This window comes from Hypanus sabinus, chromosome 14 (assembly GCF_030144855.1).
Source record: "Hypanus sabinus isolate sHypSab1 chromosome 14, sHypSab1.hap1, whole genome shotgun sequence".
Lineage (NCBI taxonomy): Eukaryota > Metazoa > Chordata > Chondrichthyes > Myliobatiformes > Dasyatidae > Hypanus > Hypanus sabinus.
Genome location: NC_082719.1, coordinates 28,233,595 through 28,252,372, shown reverse-complemented (window position 1 = coordinate 28,252,372; position 18,778 = coordinate 28,233,595). Strand labels below are relative to the sequence as shown.

General features: G+C 40.6%; 1 protein-coding gene across 1 annotated transcript in view; it reads left to right on the top strand.

Annotated features, from left to right (window-relative positions):
* The window catches only part of fam184b (family with sequence similarity 184 member B), a 205,401-nt gene that overhangs the window by 124,206 nt on the left and 62,417 nt on the right, over positions 1-18,778 (top strand). Inside the window, exon 4 of the mRNA XM_059988930.1 lies at positions 5,770-5,930. Coding sequence (XP_059844913.1) covers positions 5,770-5,930 — 161 coding nt within the window. The remainder of the gene's footprint in view (positions 1-5,769; positions 5,931-18,778) is intronic.

Sequence of the window (18,778 nt, the reverse complement as noted above, 5' to 3'; positions counted from 1 at the left end):
ACTGAATTTACAGTCTAGTGTGTAGGTGAGTGCAAGAATCTGGGAGGACTTGATGAGAAAATGAGATTGAAAATATGGGATTAATGTAGCTTTTAGTATATTTGTGGGTGGATGATTGATGTTGAGCATGGATTTGGTGGGTCAAGGGGCTTGGTGTATGTCTCAAAGCAGGTTAGCATTAACTGGAGTACGTTGCCCTGCTGTGGAAACCAATCAGAGAGCGGTGTGATTACTGACAGGTCGCTCCAGTCATTGTAAGCACCATGAGGTTGGCATTCTACCTGTATTTCACCAAGTAAAGCCAATTTCATTGCATACTCCATTGCCACGCCTACTTTGGAAACCAAAAATTTGGCTTCCACAGACTTGAAAAGATCAATGCGCCAGTGTAAGATGTAACTTCTGAGTAATGCATAAGAACTATTATCTGCCATTCACCCCTCTTAGCTTTTCTGTTCATTAATTCCTTCTTCTTAAGCCTATCACCCCAACAGCAACTCGCCAGAGTTCTCTCTTCAAAGTTCCAAGTAAGTTTATTACCAAGGTACATTTATGTCATCATATACAGCCCTGAGATTCATTTTCTTGTGGGCATACACAGCAAACCCAAGAAACACAACAGAATCAATGGAATACTAAACCCAATAGGATGGACAAACATCCAATGTGCAAAAGACAACAAACTGAAAATACAGAAGAAAAAATAATAATTACAATAATAATTAGGGTATCAAATCTGAGACAACAAATGAATTATACCTTGGCACTCATATACAGTACTGTGCAAAAGTCTAAGGCACACATACATACATATATATTATTTTTATATATATATATAGGTGTGTGTGTGTGTGTGTGTGTATAGATATACATAGATAGATAGGTTTTGCACTGTACTGCTGCAAAAAAAAATCAAATTTCATGGCATATGTTATGTGAGTGAAGATAAACCTGATTCTGATATGGGTCTGTATTGTTGACTGAGAGGCAGTGGGGCAGAGAGAGGAGAATCATGGTTGGTAAAGGGGGAAGGGAGAGGGGAGAGAGCAATAAGCACCAGAGAGATGTTCTGTAATGATCTATAAACCAATTATTTGGAATCAAATGACCTTGTATGATGTCTGAAGGCTGGGTATGTCTGCCCCCACACCACCCCCCCCCCCCCCCATCTCTGGCACTCTTTATCTACCATCTGTCCCACATCCCTCCTACGGCACTCCACCATCACCATTCTCAACGTCCTTCGCTCATGCAGATTCACAAATGTGCTCTCTTAGTTAAATTTTAAATGTTACGCTCCTTCAACAGTAAAGCTAAAGCAATTAATTCAAATATTAGAATTATATTCTAAAGATATAACCATGAACTTTGGACTAGATTAAACAAGGAAAGGTGCAATAGAGCTAGTAGAATATAAAGCAGAGCAGCTTAACAACTGATGGATGACTATGAAACGTATATGTACTGTTTCTGGGATATCAACAAGCAAAGAAAATAAATCATAGTGCAATAAAGAGAAAACGTTCAACAGAATTTACTTCAAGGTTTAAGAAAACCTGCCAAGCAGCTCAACAGTAAAAATATAACAAAGGCAATAAACACTTTAGCTATACCCATATTAATGTATTCTTTTGGCGTAATATCTTGGTGAGAAACCAATCTGGAAAATTTACAAACAAAAATGAGAACTGAAGTTACAATTTTTAGAAAATACTATGTATGCTCAAACACACTTAGATTAACACTATGTAGGACAGAAGGAGGAATGGGAATAAAAAACATTAAAATATTACACAACAGTCAGATAAAACTCCTAAGAATATATTTTCACCGACAAGTACAGGATTTAGCACTCAGTGTGAGCATATGCAACTCTGATAAGAAGTACACACCACTAACTCTAAATGAAAAATCAAGAAACTATCACTACAGAAGAAAAAGTGAACCAATGGAAGAACACGACCCACAACGGAAGCCATCCCCACTATCTGAGCAGACTGGGTAGTGATGGTGAAGCGTCGAATGCCTGGATCAGAGTTGGAGACCTTTTCCCAGAAACAGAGGGGTTCCATGTGGCCAGGCAGGACTGGGGGTGAAGACAAGAGATTATAATAAAATACAATAAATGCAGAAAATGCCAAGAGAAACCAGAAAAAATCCAACGCATCTACAGCAGGTGAACTCAGTCTGATTACTTACACAGGCACAAGCAAGTGGCAGTCATCATTCACCAAAATCATGCTTTAAAATACTGAGTCAAAGGACAACACACCTTGCTATAAATACAAACCTGATCCAGTTTTAGAGACAGTCTTACAAATTATATTATGACCAATCCATTATTACAGATAAGGCAATCCATAATAACTGTTTAGATTTAATATTACAAGATAAACAAGCAAGGACCACTTACTTAGTAAATACAGACATTCCAAACACACACAACATACAGAAATCAATAAGTGGGAAAGCATCAGGTATAAGCTGTATTAAAAGAGGCAATTGAAAGATGATGGAAAATGAATGAGATATACATTGACCCAATAGTAATATCTACAACTGGTATCATCCCAAAGTTACTGCACAATAAACAATGAAGCCTACACGGCAATATTTATGTAAATCCCCAGAAAGCCACAATACTAAACACCATTAAAATAGTTTGAAAGTTCCTAGCAATTGAGAATTGAGTGTGCTTGGCTATGCCCGTAACTCAGGTTTTACCTTCAACTTTCTCTCCTCCCCACCCCCCGACTCTGCTTTCCACAGGGATCTCTCCCTATGCAACTCCCTTGTCCATTTGTCCCTCCCCACTGATCTCCCTCCTGGCACTTATCCTTGCAAGCAGAGCAAGTGAGTCTGTTGTCCGGTATCCGGTGTCCGGTGCTCCCGGCTTGGCCTCCTGTATATCAGTGAGACCTGATATAGATTGGGAGACTGCTTCACTGAGCACCTTCAAGAAGTCCACTGGAAGAAGTGGGATCTCCCAGTAGCCACCCATTTTAATTCCACTTCCTATTCCCATTCCAATATAACATTCCATGGCCTCCTCACCTGTCACAATGAGGCCACACTCAAGTTGGAGGAACAGCACCTTATATTCCATTTGAGTAGCCTCCAACCTGATGGCATGAACATTGAATTCTCGAACTTACACTTGAAGTAAATCCTCGCGTTGTATTTGCCTTCCTTACCACTGACTCAACCTGCAAGTTAACCTTTGGGGAAGCCCACACAAGGACTCCCAAGTCCCTTTGCAACTCTGATATTTTGTTTTTCTCCACATTTAGAATATAGTGCATGCCTTTATTTCTTCTACAAAAGTGCATTTCTCTACACAATATTCCATCTGCAACTTCTTTGCCCTTTCTCCCAATCTGTCCAAGTCCTTCTTCAGACTCCCTGCATTCATAACACTTGGAAGTACTGTGTTCAGTTCTGGTCACCTCACTACAGGAAGGATGTGGATACTATAGAGAGAGTGCAAAGGAGATTTACGAGGATGTAGCCTGGATTGGAGTACATACCTTATGAGAATAGGTTGAATGGACTTGGCTTTTTTCCTTGGAGTGACAGAGGATGAGAGGTGACCTGATAGGGGTGTATAAGATGATGGGGGGCATTGATTGTGTGGATAGCCAGAGGCTTTTTCCCAGGGCTGAAATGGCTAATACAAGGGGGCATAGTTTTAAGATGCTTGGAAATAGGTACCGAGGGGATGTCCGGGGTAAGTTTTTCACACAGAGAGTGGTGGGTGTGTGGAATGCACTGCTGCTGGTGGTGGTGGAAGCAGGTACAATAGGATCTTTGCAGAGACTTAAATGGGTACATGGAGCTTAGACAAATAGAGGGCTATACGCTAGGGAAATTCTAGGTAGTCTCCAGATTAGGTTACATGGTCGGCACAACATTGTGGGCCGAAGGGCCTGTAATGTGCTGTAAATTTCTATGTTCTATAACACTACTTGCCCCTCCACCCATCCTTGTAACATCTGCAAACTTCACAAAAATGCCTTCAATGCCTTCAAACTATTATCATGTAACTGGAAAAGACGTGGTCTCGATTAACAACTCCAGCAGAACACCATTATTCACCAGTGGCCAACCAAAATAAGACCTTCCTTTATTCCGACTCTTGGCCTCCTGCTAGTCAGCCAATCTTATATCTATACTAGTATTCTTTGTGTAACACCATGGGCTCTTATCTTGTTAAGCAGCCTCATGTGTGGTACCTAGTCAAAGGCCTATGACAATCCAAGTAAGGAACATTTTCTGACTCTTTGTCTATACTGCCTGTTATGTCCTCAAATAATTCCAACAGATTTGTCAGGCAAGACTTCCCTTTAAGGAAACCATGCTGACTTTGGCCTAGTTTATCATGTGCCTCCAATACGTCATTCTTAATAATAACTCCAACATCTTCTCAGCCACTGAATTAAGGCTCACTGGCCTATTATTTCCTTTCTTTTGCCTCCCTCCCTTCTTAAAAAATGGAGTGGCACTTACAATTTTCCAGTCCTCTGGAACCATTCCAAAATCTGGTGATTCTTGACAGGTCATTACTAATACCTCCACAAATTCTTCAGCTATTTCTTTCAAAATCCTGGATATAGTCCATGTGGTCCAGGTGACTTATGTACCTACAGACCTTCCCAAGCACCTTCTCCATACTAATAGCAACTACACTCATTTCTGCCCTCTGGCACTCAGTTCTGTCCCCTGACACCCTCGTTCTAGCATACTGCTGGCATCTTCCACAGACAAGACTGATGTAAATTACTTATTAATTCATCCTCCACTTCTTTATCCCCATTACTACCTCTCTAATATCATGGTCCAGTGGTCCAATATCCACTCTCGCTCTCTTTTACTCTTTATATATCTGAAAAAGAACTTTAGTATACTCTTCTACATAATTGCCTAGCCTGCCTTAATATTTCATCTTTTCCCTCCTTATGTTTTCTAGTTGCTTTCTGTTGGTTTTAAACACTTCCCAACCCAGTTCTCTAACTTCCCACTAATGTTTGTTCTATTGTATGTCCTTCTTGCTTTTATGCTATCTTTGACTGTTGTGGTTTCCTCGTGTTCTGTTTAGAATACTTCGTCATCTTTGTGATGTATCTATCTTCCACCTGCCAAATTTCTACCAGAAATTCCAGCTATTGCTGTTCTGTTGTCGTCCCTATTTATGTCTCCTTCCAGTTAACTTTGGCCACGTCCTCTTTCATGCCTTTGTAATTCCCTTTACTCCACTGTAATACTGATAAACCTCACTTTATCTTCATCCTCTCACACTGGAGGGTGAATTCTATCATATTATGGTCACTGTCTCTTAAAGGTTCTCTTACCTTAAGCTCCCTAATTAAATCTGTTCCAATGCACCAATTCCAGAATTGCCTTTCCTTTAGTGCTCATAAAAGGCATCGTGCACACATTCTACAAATTCCCTCTCTTGAGATTCAACACCAACCTGATTTTCCAAATCTACCTGCATATTGAAATCTCCCATGACTATTGTAACATTGTCCTTATTACATGCTTCTCTGTCCCCCATTTTATTTTAATCCTACATCCTGGCCACTGTTTGTATATAACTCCCACCAGGTCTTTGGAGCTTCTGTTGGAGTTTCTGTAGTACAGTACTGGGTTTTCACAGGATGGGGTTCCTAGCCCCATGCCTAAACCTCTTCCTTTTGCAGCCAGGCTTGGGACCATTCATGGCGGAGTTCATTTTACTCTTACACTGTTGTTTATTTTGTTCATATCTAGACGAGAACAAGGAAGTTTCCAAGTCCAAACTCAATGCTTTGGCTGAACTCGATGACTTAAAGAATCAAGTGTCAGAGCTACAGCATCAGGTAACAGTATGGGACCAACAGCAGCAAGGAAATAAAGATGTTCAGGCTGAGCACAGTCTGCAGCTAACACAGGTATGAGTCAGATCAAAACAACTCATTCACACAAAATAAATTAAGATAATGGAATTATCACCAAATATTTTCTGTAGGCATGTGCAAACTCACTGTTAACTCTTAGGTCTCTAGGCAATTAGATGACAATTTAGTTTACCTTCACCATCCTCTACTATCAGATTCTATCATCTTCAGCCCTTTATCACTTCCCAGCTTCTGATAGACTCTCCTCCCTCCCTCATCTGCTTATCACCCCTTGGCCTGAATGCACATATCACCTCTCAGTTCTTGTATTAACCCCTTCCCTCCACTGACTATCACATCACTTTCTATCCATCCTGGTGAAAGCAGACCCAAAGTGTCAATTGTCGACTTCCATCCACAGATACTGCTTGACCTGCTGAAGTCCCTGCAGCCTTTTTGTCTTGTCCCAGATTTCCAGTGTTTGCATCCTTTTTAGTTTACCTTCTTCTGCAGTCTGTAGTACTGTACAATATTACAAAGTTAATAGTGATATATTGTAACAACACACACACACACAAAGAACTTCAGTCCAAAAAGTCGACTGTACTTTTTTCCATAAATGCTTCCTGGCCTGCTGAGTTCCTCCAGCATTTTGTCTGTGTTGCTTGGATTTTCAGCATCTGCAGACTTTCTCTTGTTTGTTAGTGATATATTGTAGTATCTTTATTGTAAGATTATTTGTTAGAAAGAATTTATCAAAACAAGTATCCAAAAAGCTGTTAAGGCATAAAAGGTATTTTTAAGGAACCTCCTTTTATTCCTTATTGGTCCTTACTTTCTCTACTCTCCCTTAAGGTATTTTTCCTAATGTTGAATCATTCTTAACAATTATTTACCTTATTTCAGATTTATATTTAAAGTGCAGGTTGATGGTTCTTGATAGTAAAGACATCAAAGATACGGGGAGACAGCAGGAGAATGAGTTTGAGAAGGAAATAAATCAGCCATGATGGAATGGTAGATCAGGCTTAATGGACCAATTAGTCTAATTCTGTCCCTAAGTCTGAAGGTTTATGGTTTACACCAGTTGGCAAATTAATCTTAACGTGTGTTAGTGAATGTCCACACTAAATTCACAACACACTGGATTTAACTGTGAGAACCTATTCTCAACTTGCGAACAAACAACTTCTTGGTATCAGCAAAGGGCTAGCAGTCTGTTGGGCTGTTAGAACTGAAGTACCAAGTTCAGATAGGGAGCATTGAGGCTAGAAGAGGAGGGAGAACATAGGTAAACGCTTAACCATGAGGTTATGTGGTGTTGCAAAGTGATTGAAGGAGGTCCTTGGAAGTGATTGGTGGGGTACGAGCAGGAACGGTGGCATGGGGAAAGTGAGAAGTCTTATGTCAATTCCTAACCCACAGATGGCATCAGATTCCTTGGAGAGGGATGGGATAGACAAAACAGACTCAGTGGATGTTGCGTATTTTCAGCTGGCCTTTGACAAAGGTGTTTCATATGGGTCTGTCTAACAAGATAAGAGCCCATAGTATTACAGGAAAGATACTAGCATGGATAGAGGATTGGCTGGTTGGCACGAGACAAAGGATGGGAATAAAAGGAGCCTTTTCTGTTTGGCTGCCAGTGACTAGTGGTGTTCTGCAAGGGTCGGTGACGGGACCGCTTCTTTTTATGTTATATGTCAATGATTTGGATGACAGAATTGATGAATTTGTGGCCAAGTTTGTGGATGATACAAAGATAGGTGGAGAGGCAAGTAGTGTTACAGAGACAGGGAGGCTGCAGAAGAACTTAGGTAGGAGAATGAGCAATGAAGTGGCAGATGGAATACAGTGTTTTAAAGTGTATGGTCATGCACTTTGATAGAAGGATTAAAATTTCCTAAAGGTTAACTTGCAGGTTGAGATGGTGGTGAGGAAGGCAAATACAATGTCAGCATTCATTTTGAGAGGACTAGAATTTAAAAAGCAAGGATATAATGCTGAGCTTTTATAAGGCACTGGTGAGGCCTCACTTGGAATATTGTGAGCAGTTTTGACCCTTTATCTAAGAAAGTATGTGCTGACATTGGAGAGAATTCGGAGGCGGTTCAAGAGAAGGATTCTGGGAATTAAAAGGTTGTTGTATGAGGAGCGTTTGATTGCCCTGGGCTTGTACTTGCTGGAATTTAGAAGAATGAGAGGAGATCTCTTTGAAACCCATTGAATGTTGAAAGGCCTAGATAGAGTGGATATGGAGAGGAGGTTTCCTATAGTGGAGGAGTCTAGGACCAGAGGACACAGCCTCGGTATAGAGGGGTGTCCACTTAGAACGGAAATCAGGAGGAATTTTTTCAGCCAGAGGGTGGTGAATCTGTGGAATTCATTGCTACAGGCAGCTATGGGGGCAAGGTCATACTTAAAGCGGAGGTTGATAGTTTCTCAATTACCGTAGTCAGAGCATGAAAGGTTGTGGAGAGAAGGCAGAAAAATGGGGTTGAGAAGGAAAATAGGTCAATCAGGATGAAATGGCAGAGCAGACTAAATGGGCGATTGGCATAACTCTGCTCCTGTGCCCTATGGACTTTGGCTGATGGCGGAGATCTGATTGATGCAGAGGTTAAAAGCAATCCTGCTCTTCATGGGCATCCTTCAGTGATGGTCCTCTTCCACACTGTCCTTTGGCTGCCAGATTTCTAGAGTTTAGTGCTAAAACTGGAAAAAGAGAAAAAGTACAAGAGTCCAGCCTCATTAAAATACTTTAAAAATATCTACACCCTGTCCTCTTTCCATTAGCATCTTAAGAAGATGGTTATGAGGCAAGATGGATCCATATTTGAAAACCTTTCATTTGAATGCCTTACATGGCTCATTGGGGTTACAATTGCTCCTGTAATTTCAGCTGCAGGAAGCATTTTGCTGTCATTCAACAGGACAGGATTATACAGTAATTGAATTTTTAAAGCTGGTTGAGCAAGGTCGAGACCTCCACCAGCACCACCCTTCTTATTACTCCTCTCCTGCCATCAAATCCAGACATGTATTCTGAATGTTATTGTTCAATTGTAAGTTTTACACACCCCATCTCCTCTTCTCCACTCAAAATGATGTCACCTTTTCAGATTCCTTCCCATGTGCTGTTACTTGCGAGTTCCAAGCTTCTAGCTGGCAACCTTCCAAAATATCCTCATAAATGTCTTACTTTTACACATCAAGTACGTGTCTTTCCTTGGCTGCCAGCTGCCAAAAGCTAAACACAGTCATCATGGTGCTTATTAACACTTCTATAATTAATCTAATATTACATTTGTTGTAAAGCAACGCAACAAAAATTGACTGGTAAATGAGCGTGGCTTGTTTGATGTCAAGGGTCTCAGTGTTTGATAGATTTACCAGCTGTTAAGATCAACATTGAGAAACCAAATATGGGCTTATGAAGTACCAGTCTGATTTATGCTGTGGGTAACTTTTTATATATCAATATGGTTCCCATAACTCCAAGAACAGCTATATAGTCAGAGCATGCACTGTTCACACCCCGCGGAGCTCCACGTTTTCATACAGCCAGGAGGACTAGCAAAGATGTCCACATTTATACTGAGTCCAGAGCAACTCTTCCTCAGGTCGGGTGCTTCATGCCATTGTCTGAAAATCTAGGGGCCTTTGCTACCAGGGTTCCAAATCCTCTCTCTTTGGAGGGCAGTGGATAACCCGTTTCTCAGCTGTTGCTGCTAGGACCTTGGCATAGACAGTTCACGTGCATTACTCTGTTTCATCAGCTTGATATCCAATGGCATTAATTGAACATTGTATATTTTTACAGTATTTGCAGCACTCTACATTGCTAGCATTTTTGATAATGGTGGTCAAAACCTGGAGACTCCATGGGTCCAGAGAAAACAGAAGGGAGGGGGTACAAATGGGAAGATTCATGAGTTCATGTCAGCTTTAGATATGGGTTGCTGTATGAATATTTCAATGCAGGTGATGTGTTCACCTTTCCAAATCTGAGTTTCTTTTATAGGTTGTGGCAGCTGATGAATTATGCTTAGTTTTGTTTTATTTTTATGATCATGACCTACAATATACGAGGGGTGATTGATAAGTTTGTGGCCTAAGGTAGAAGGATTCAATTTTAGAAAACCCAACACATTTATTTTTCAACATAGTCCCCTCCTACATTTACGCACTTAGTCCAGCGGTCGTGGAGCATACAGATCCCTTCTTTGTAGACGTTGGTGTCTTGGACCTCCAGAAAGTGGTCCACAGCAGGGGTGACTGATAAGTTCATGGCCTAAGGTAGAAGGAGATGAGTTATACAGTTCTCGTTACATGCACATGCAGTTCAACTCTGAGTGATTACAAAGAAAGTTTGAATTTAATAGCTCATCTCCTTCTACGTTAGGCCAAGAACTTATCAATCACCCCTGCTGTGGACCACTTCTGGAGGTCCAAGATCTGTATGCTCCATGACCGCTGGACTGAGTGTGTAAATGTGAGAGGGGACTATGTTGAAAAGTAAATGTGATAGGTTTCTAAAATTGACTACTACCTTAGGCCAGAAACTTATCAATCACCCCTCATATAATAACAACTGCTGAAATTGTTTGGAAACTTAATGTCAGTTGGTGATCTTTAGACAACTTACAGTGATTAATACACTGCAGTTTGTGTTTTATTGCCTCAATGAAAGACAGAGCAGGCTTGGTGGGCCAAATCACCTGCACCTATTCCATGTCCTTATGTTTTTGTGTTTCTCATTGCAATTGGCATCTTAAAGCCTCTATAAAAGTTGTTTCCATGCAAATATGAACTATCATGATATCTTCTTAATATAGAACAAAATGTTCTTTAATTATTTGTCTTCTTTCCCTTTATTAGCATTAATGATATTAATAATTTAACCAAAAGGAATTATTCTTCTAATAGCCTATGCTGTATTTTTTTCATTATAAACCTCATTAAAAATCAATGCTTTGATGCTTTTGATCTATTCAGTGATAACACTTTTCTGGCTCGTTATCATTTTCTGGATGATTATCTCCTTAAAGCCTGACTTTAATCCTCCATTGAAGCAGTACCCATGGACACATGTCTGCAGGATCACTGCCAGGCAGATGTGCCTTTGTCTGTGTATAGATTGTAAATGACTGCTGCCTGAGTGTACTCTGGTCACTTTCCTATCTCTCCCCATCTGCCCTCTTATTTCAAAGAAGATCTGGTTTAAGATGGCACTGGAGTAAAACAGCAATGTCTTACTGGTAGCAAACAGAACAACTAACTACTTTAAAAATCACACTTTTTTCTGGAAAATGATCACTGCAATCAATAGCCTTTAACTTCCCTTTTGGATTTGAGCTTTTGAACCACCTATGCAATGTGGCATTTTTGTGGTCTGAACTAAGGTTTCAAAGGTGAGGGACGATTGTGACACATCATGTATGAGGCAAATGGAGGTGACAGGGCCCAGGCTCTAGAGTGCAGACATGACAATATTTAGCCATTGCTGGAGAGGACTTGTAGCCAGTTTGAAGCAGTAGATCCGAGGTGAGACAAGGCAGAGTCGAGGTGGCGGTGCCCAAACCCAAGAAAGAAGAACAAGCTGATGGTTGCCTGAGTTAAGTACCGGACCAGATTGGGAAGGTCAGGCCCAGACCTAAGAGTGTATCGAAGTATCAGGGCCTGGGTCTGAGGGTGAGGAACTGATTTCAAGAACAAGGTTCAGCTGATTTAAGTGCTGTATCATACTGAAAAGGTTGGGGTGTCAGGGCCAGAGGCAAGGAACAGGCAGGTGTTCAGCAAGGTTTACTCCTGTCTGCACTGAACTGAGTCAGAGGTCTGAAACTACAGGCTCCTGGTCCAGCTACAGCAATGAACTGGCTTTGTGGCTATAAACTCACTTGCATGAACTTTAGTTCTGAATGTTATACGCTTGCATTTTATTGTTCGCACAAATTGTTCTTTTGTTTTGCACACTGGGTGTTTCATGGTCTTCTGTTTAAAGGGGTTCTGTTGGATTTCTTTGTTCTGTGGCTGCCTGTAAGGAGACAAATCTCAAGGTTATATACTTGATAATAAATGTACTTTGACCTTTGAAGTTAATGAAGGGAAGCTATCACGGCGAAGTTGATTTTAATAGTATCATGCTTAAAGAATTGCAATGCACAAAGTTTTGAGAAGATGTATAAAAATAGAAAGTTTTTTTTTAAAAGCTCAACATATAGTTCAAACATAACACATCTTGCCACAGTTTATTATAGAGTTCTTTAAACCAGCTCCATAAAAACACTTTGCATGCATGACAGGAATATATGAAATTCAGGGAGGCAGTACATATTATCACTTCCATATCTATTACTTTGCTCACTTCTTAAAGATTATGCATTAAGTTAATTATGCATGGCCTCCCTGTCATAGAATGGTGGTATTTCAGAAAATTTATGCCTCAAAAAGAGGTTCCTTGTAATGTTTTCAGACCAAGCTCAAACAGGGAAAGTATTTCAAGGATTCATTTCAATGCAGTTTCTCTGCAACTGTTGCACTTTGTTCTGCACCCTGTTACTGTTTTACTTTATGTTGGCTCAATGAACTGTGATGATTTGATCTGTACGAACAGAATGAAAGTCAAACTTTTCCTTGTATTTTGGTATATGTTAAACCAATAATCTGATCCCAATACCAATGAAGATGGGAATCATATTTCATTTTCCAATCTTCCGGATTTAGTCTGCATCCAGGAGAGTCGGAATAAAATCTCTATTATGTTCCATTATCACTGAAACCAATTGTTTAGCCCTCTGAACATTTCCAAATAATACTCATTTGGCCCTAACAACTTCCCAAATGCAGCTTCTCCTGTGGTTTTAAGTTTTTAGATCATATTCACTCCTACTGCAAATTCTGGAATTTCTGACTTCATATCTTTATAAATAGTGATAAACAATGCTAGTTATATTCCCTGACTTCAGCCACCATTTGACCATTGATATTTTTTATTAGCCGGCCTCTCTTTGTGATCTTTCAAGTTTGCTCTACATTTTTTTTCCTTCCAGTACCTTTTGCCAATTTCCAATTCCACCCAATCTTGATTGGTAGCCTGGTAAATACTGCATTGCTTCCCATTTCTTCTTCAAATCCACAAATGTTTACAGGAAAAAATTCCACTCTTCATGTCAAAACCTTTAATGGCTCTTTATAAAAATGGATTTTTGGGTTATACATATGATTGAATATGTCTCCAAACCTTAATTATTTACATCCTGTGTGTGCTCCTATGCCGAGTATGTTAGTGCATTATATTCCTGGTTCTGTGCTGCACTGTGAAAGCTGAAGCTGTACTTTTAATCTGGCAGTTTGGGGAGAGTTTGCACTTCTTACTTAGAATTGATCCTGAGGGATTGGGTCATTTTATTTTACCTCAGTAAAAGTCTGAACTTGCTTTAGATCTTGACCACCTTCTATGAGGTTTGTAGCAAATGGTGATTGAGTCAAGGGTACTTGTAAAAAAAAAAGAGGTCTCCAATTGCCTGCAAACTGCACATTTCTGTCAGACTGACAACTAGCTTTAATCTATACCCATCTATTTGTTTATATTTGGACGGCGGAATATATTTTATGTTAACTACATTGAGAGCCTTCTTGATATGTGCTGAGATAGTCCTTGGTTCCTTCAGCTAAATCCAGCAACTGAAATTATTTTTGGATACTTGAAATTTTCTTGACATTGCTTATACTCCTTCATAGTATTCCCTAGCTTCTCATCCATTCCTGGTCACAAGATAAAATTTTTGACAATCAGAATCGGGTTTAATATCACTGGTATATGTCATGAGATTTGTTGGTATGAAGCAACAGCACATTGCAGCATATAATAATAAAGAAACAGTGAATTACAATAAGAAATATACATAAAAGAATTAAATAAGTAGTGCAAAAAGAGAACTAAAAGTAGTGAGGTAGTGTTCATTTAGAAATCTGATGGTGGAGGGGAAGAAGCTATTCCCAAAACACTGAGTGTGTGTCTTCAGGCTCCTGTTCCTCCTCCTTGATGGCAACAATGAGAAAAGAATAACTGCTGGCCTTACTGGTGACTCCCTGATTCCAAAAGAATGAATGAAAAAAATAAGTTGCATATTGAGCACTATTCTCAAGCTTGAGATATTTTTCTTGTTTAATGTTGTGGTAAGTTTGTAAAGAATTTGTATTCTGCTCATCAGAAAGTTTGAATTGATGTGCAAGTTATCCATTGGGCTAACCCTATACGTGTACTGATATCAGAATCGGGTTTAATATCACTGGCATATGTTGTGAAATGTGTTGTTTTGTGACGAGAGTGAACCTTGGGGAAAAAGGGAAGGAGGGGGGGCACTAGGGCGGGATGATAGGCAAGTGATGAGAAGGGAAGTCAGAATGGGGAATGGAGAAAGAGAGGAGGGGGAAGGGTTAGAAATGACCAGAAGTTAGAGAAATCGATGTCGTCTGGTTGGAGATTAGCCAGGCAGAATTTGAGGTGTTGCTCCTCCAATGTGAGAGTGGCCTCATTGTAGCAGGACCAAGGTGTCAGACAAGATTTGGGAATACTCATGCAGGATTCCCTGACGGTTAATTTGCAGGTTGAGTCGGTGGTAAGGAAGGCAAATTCAATTTTAACATTCATTTCGAAAGGACTAGAATATTAGGGAATGAGACAAGGCAGGGGAACACTTTGCATCTAGTGATCATAATACCATTAGTTTCAGAGTAACTATGGAAAAAGGTAGCTCTGGTCCACAGGTTGAGATTCTAAATTGAAAAAAGGCCAATTTTGATGGTATCAGAGCGTGGATTGGGACAGACTATTTTGTGGCAAAGGTATACTTAGTAAGTGTGAGGCTTTCAAAAGTGAAATTTTGAAAGTACAAAGCTTATTTTTGCCTATCAGAATAAAAGATAAAGGTAACACATTTAGGAAACTTTGGCTTTCAAGAGATATTGAGACCCTGGTTAAGAAACAAAAAGGAGGTGCATAACAAGTATAGGCAGGTAGGAACAAATGAGGTACTAATGGAGTATAAGAAATGTAAGAGAACACTTAAGAGGAGGGTTAACAGAAGGTATGAGATTGCCCTAGCAGACACGGTGAAGGAGAATCCCAAGCGATTCTGCAGATATGTTAAGAGCAAGAAGATTGCAAGGGACAGAACTAGTCCTCTGGAAGATTAGAATGGTAATCTATGCATGGAGCCAAAAGAGATGGAGGAGATTTTAAATTGATTTTTCACATCTGTATTTACTCAAGAGATGGACACATTGCCTTTAGAAGTGGGGCAAAGTAGCAACAAGGTCATGGACCCTGTACCTGAGGCAAATTAGGGTGGATAAATCCCCAGGGTCTGACAAGGTGATTTCTCAGATTCTGTGGGAGGCCTGCAGAAATTGTGGGGGCCCTGGCAGAGATATTAAAATCAATGATTAGCAACAGGTGAAGTATTGGAAGATTGGCGGATAGGCAATGTTGTTCCGCAGTATAAGAAAGGCTCTAAAAATAAGCAGTTATATGCTGGTGAGCTTGACATCAGTAGTGGGAAAATTATTGGAAGGTATTCTAAGGGATCAGATATATGAGTATTTGGAAAGACATGGGCTGATTAAGGATAGTCAACATGGCTTTGTGTCTAACCAATCTTAAAGATTTTTTCCAGGTAGTTACCAGCAAGGTTGAAAAAGGCATGGCAGTGTATGCTGTCTACATGAATGTTAGCAAGGCATCTGATAAGGTTCCACTTAGGAGGTTGGTCAAGAAGGTTCAGTCGCTTGGCATTCAAGATGAGATAGTAAACTAGATTAGACATTGTCTTTGTGGTAGAAGCCAGAAAGTGGTAGTAGATGGTTGACAAGTAGAGTGCCAAAGGCTTCAGTGCTGGGTCCGTTGTTGTTTGTATCCTATATCAATGATGATAATGTGGTTAACTGGATTATCAAATTGTGAATGATACCAAGATTAGGAGTTTAGTGGACATTGAGGAAGACAATCAGAGCTTGGGAAATGGACTAAAAATGGCAGATGGAATTTAAAGCAGACCATTGTGAGGTTAGGTCTTACGCAGTGAATGGTAGGAGTGTGGGACATCAAAGGGATGTGGGAATACAAGCCCATCATTCATTGAAAGTGGCAGCACAGGTAGGTAGGTTCATAAAGAAAGTTTCTGGCACGTTGCCCTTCATAAATCAAAGTATTGAATACAGGAGATGAGGTGTTAGGTTGAAGTCATATAAGACGTTGGTGAGGCCTGAGTTGGAGTATTGTGCACTATTTTGGTCACCTACCTACAGGAAAGATGTAAATAAGGTTGAAAAAGCACAGAGAGAATTTATGAGGATGTTGCTGGGCCTGGAGGACCTAAGTTCTAAGGAAAGATTGAATAGGTTAGGATTTTATTCCTTAGAACGTAGAAGATTGAGGGGAGATTTGATAGAGGTATATAAAATTATGAGGGGTTTAGAAAAGGCAAGTGCAAGCAGGCTTTTTGCACTGATGTTGGGTTGGGACTACAACCAGAGGTCATGGGTTGAAGATGACAAATTTTAAGGGAACATGAAAGGAAACTTAAAGGGTCACGAAAATTTGGAATGAGCTGCCAGTGCAAGTGGTGCATGCAAGCTTGATCTCAATGTTTAAGGGAAGTTTAGACAGGTACATGAATGGTAGGGGTATGGAGAACTATGGTCTGGGTGCAGGTCGATGGGAGTAGACAGATTAAATGGTTTGGCATGGACTAGATGGGCTGAAGGGCCTGTTTCTGTGCTGTACTTTTCTATGACTCCATGACTCTATAAAAGCAAAGATGTAATGCTGAGGCTTTATAAGGCATTGGTCAGCCCACATTTAGAGAATAGTGAGCAGTTTTGGCCCCTTATCTGACAAAGGATATGGCATTGGAGAGGGTCCAGAGGAGGTTCATGAGAATGATCTGGGGAATGAAAGGGTGCATTTGATGAGTCTGGGTTTGTACTTGCTGGAGATTAGAAAAATAAGGGGAGGATCTCATTGAAACCTATTGAACATTGAATGGCCTAGATATAGTGGATGTAGAAAGGATGTCTGCCGTAGTGGAGGAGTCTAGCACCAGAGGGCACAGCCTCAGATTTAAAGGACTTCGCTTTAGAACAGAGATGGGGAGGAATTTCTTTAGTCAGAGGTTGATAGGTACTCGATTAGTAAGAGCCTCAAAGATTGGCTTTTGGTTTGGGAATGTACAGTAAGTCTTTGTAGGCACACACTCATCCACACAGGTTTTAATGAAGTCAGGAACAACTGCAGCTTACTCATCCAGGTTCAAAGATGAATCCTTGAATACAGTCCAGTCCACCAATTCAAAGCAGTCCCTGTAGGCGCTCCTGTGCTTCCCTTGTCCATACCTTCTCGGTCCTCACTGCTGGTGCCATAGTCTTCATCTGCCTGTACTCAGGGAGTAGAAGTACAGCCAGGTGATCAGACTTCCCGAAGTGAGGGTGTGGAATAGCATGGTAGACATTCTTGATGGTGGTGTAGCAATGGTCCAGTGTGTTGTTCCCTCTGTTTTACAAGTGACCTGTTGATGGTAGATGCATAGTGATTTTTTTTAGACTGGCCTGGTTAAAATCTCCCAAAACAATGGTGAGGGTGTTAGGGTGTGCTGTTTCATGCATGTTGATCCTATTACTCAGATCATCTAAAGCCTGCTTGGCCTGAGGTGGAATATAAACTGCTACCAGAATGACCCCAGAGAACTCCTGTGGTAGGCAGAAAGGACTTTACTGCTAGGTATTCCAGGTCTGGTGAGCAGAATTAGGACAGCACTGATATATTTGTGCACCAAGAGGAGTTGATCATGAGGCATACTCCTCCACCTCTGCTTCTCAGAGACTCTATAGATCTCTCCTGCCGGCATATATTAAACCCGTCAATCTGGATTGCTGCATTTGGTACCGAAGGGGTTAAACAGGGTTCCGTGAAACAAGTGACACACGTGGTCCTGATGTCCCTCTGATTCAGCACCTAGCTGAATCATTGATTTTATTCACCAGAAACTGCATGTTTGCCAGTAAGATAGACGGTACAGGGAGTTTAAAACCCCATTTCCTTAAACGCAGTTGTAACCCCGATCTACGCCTGCAGTTCCTCCAAGGTGTCCTCCATGGGCACTTCCGACCACAATTGGTGTTGTTTCCATTGGTTTTAAGCAGCAGGAGTTTGTTCAAATGCATTAAGACATCTTTGTTGACTGTACTGACCCTATAAGCAGTTGTGCTTTTTAGCTGTATCAGACTGAAACGGGAATATTTAATCGTATCCATTGAGAGTACTGGTGCTACATGAGTCATCCCTAGGCACCCCAGAAGTAACCATGAAACCTAAAATCAGTCCTGCCTAAATTCCACCAGCATGTTGAATTTGCTACCAGAGGTGAAAACATAGTAGGCTTGGTTTATTCTAACATACCAGATGCCTATAAAGCAGTCCTTAAGGCACACGTGGCAGGGAATTCAGAGGATTATGGATTACAAGTCTACCATGCACTCTCAGATTCTCATGGATTCTCAGATCACTTATCTGTAATGTTAATTTCAGCATACAAACCAGTGATCAAACGGATCAAACCAGTTCTAAGGGTGGGAAAACCTGGCCTGAGGGTGCAAGCTCTGAACTATAGGATTGCTTTGATAATATGAACTGGAGAATGTTCAGGGAGGCTGCTAGCTATGGCAACCATGCTAACATTGAGGAATATGTAGATTCTGTTACCAGCAACATAGAGAAGTTCACTGAGGATGTTACTATCACAAAACACATCCAGGTGAGGGAAAATCAGAAGCAATAGCTTAATGCAGAGGTCAATGCACAGCTGAGGGATGGTGATGCTGCCTTTAGATCGGAAATGCAA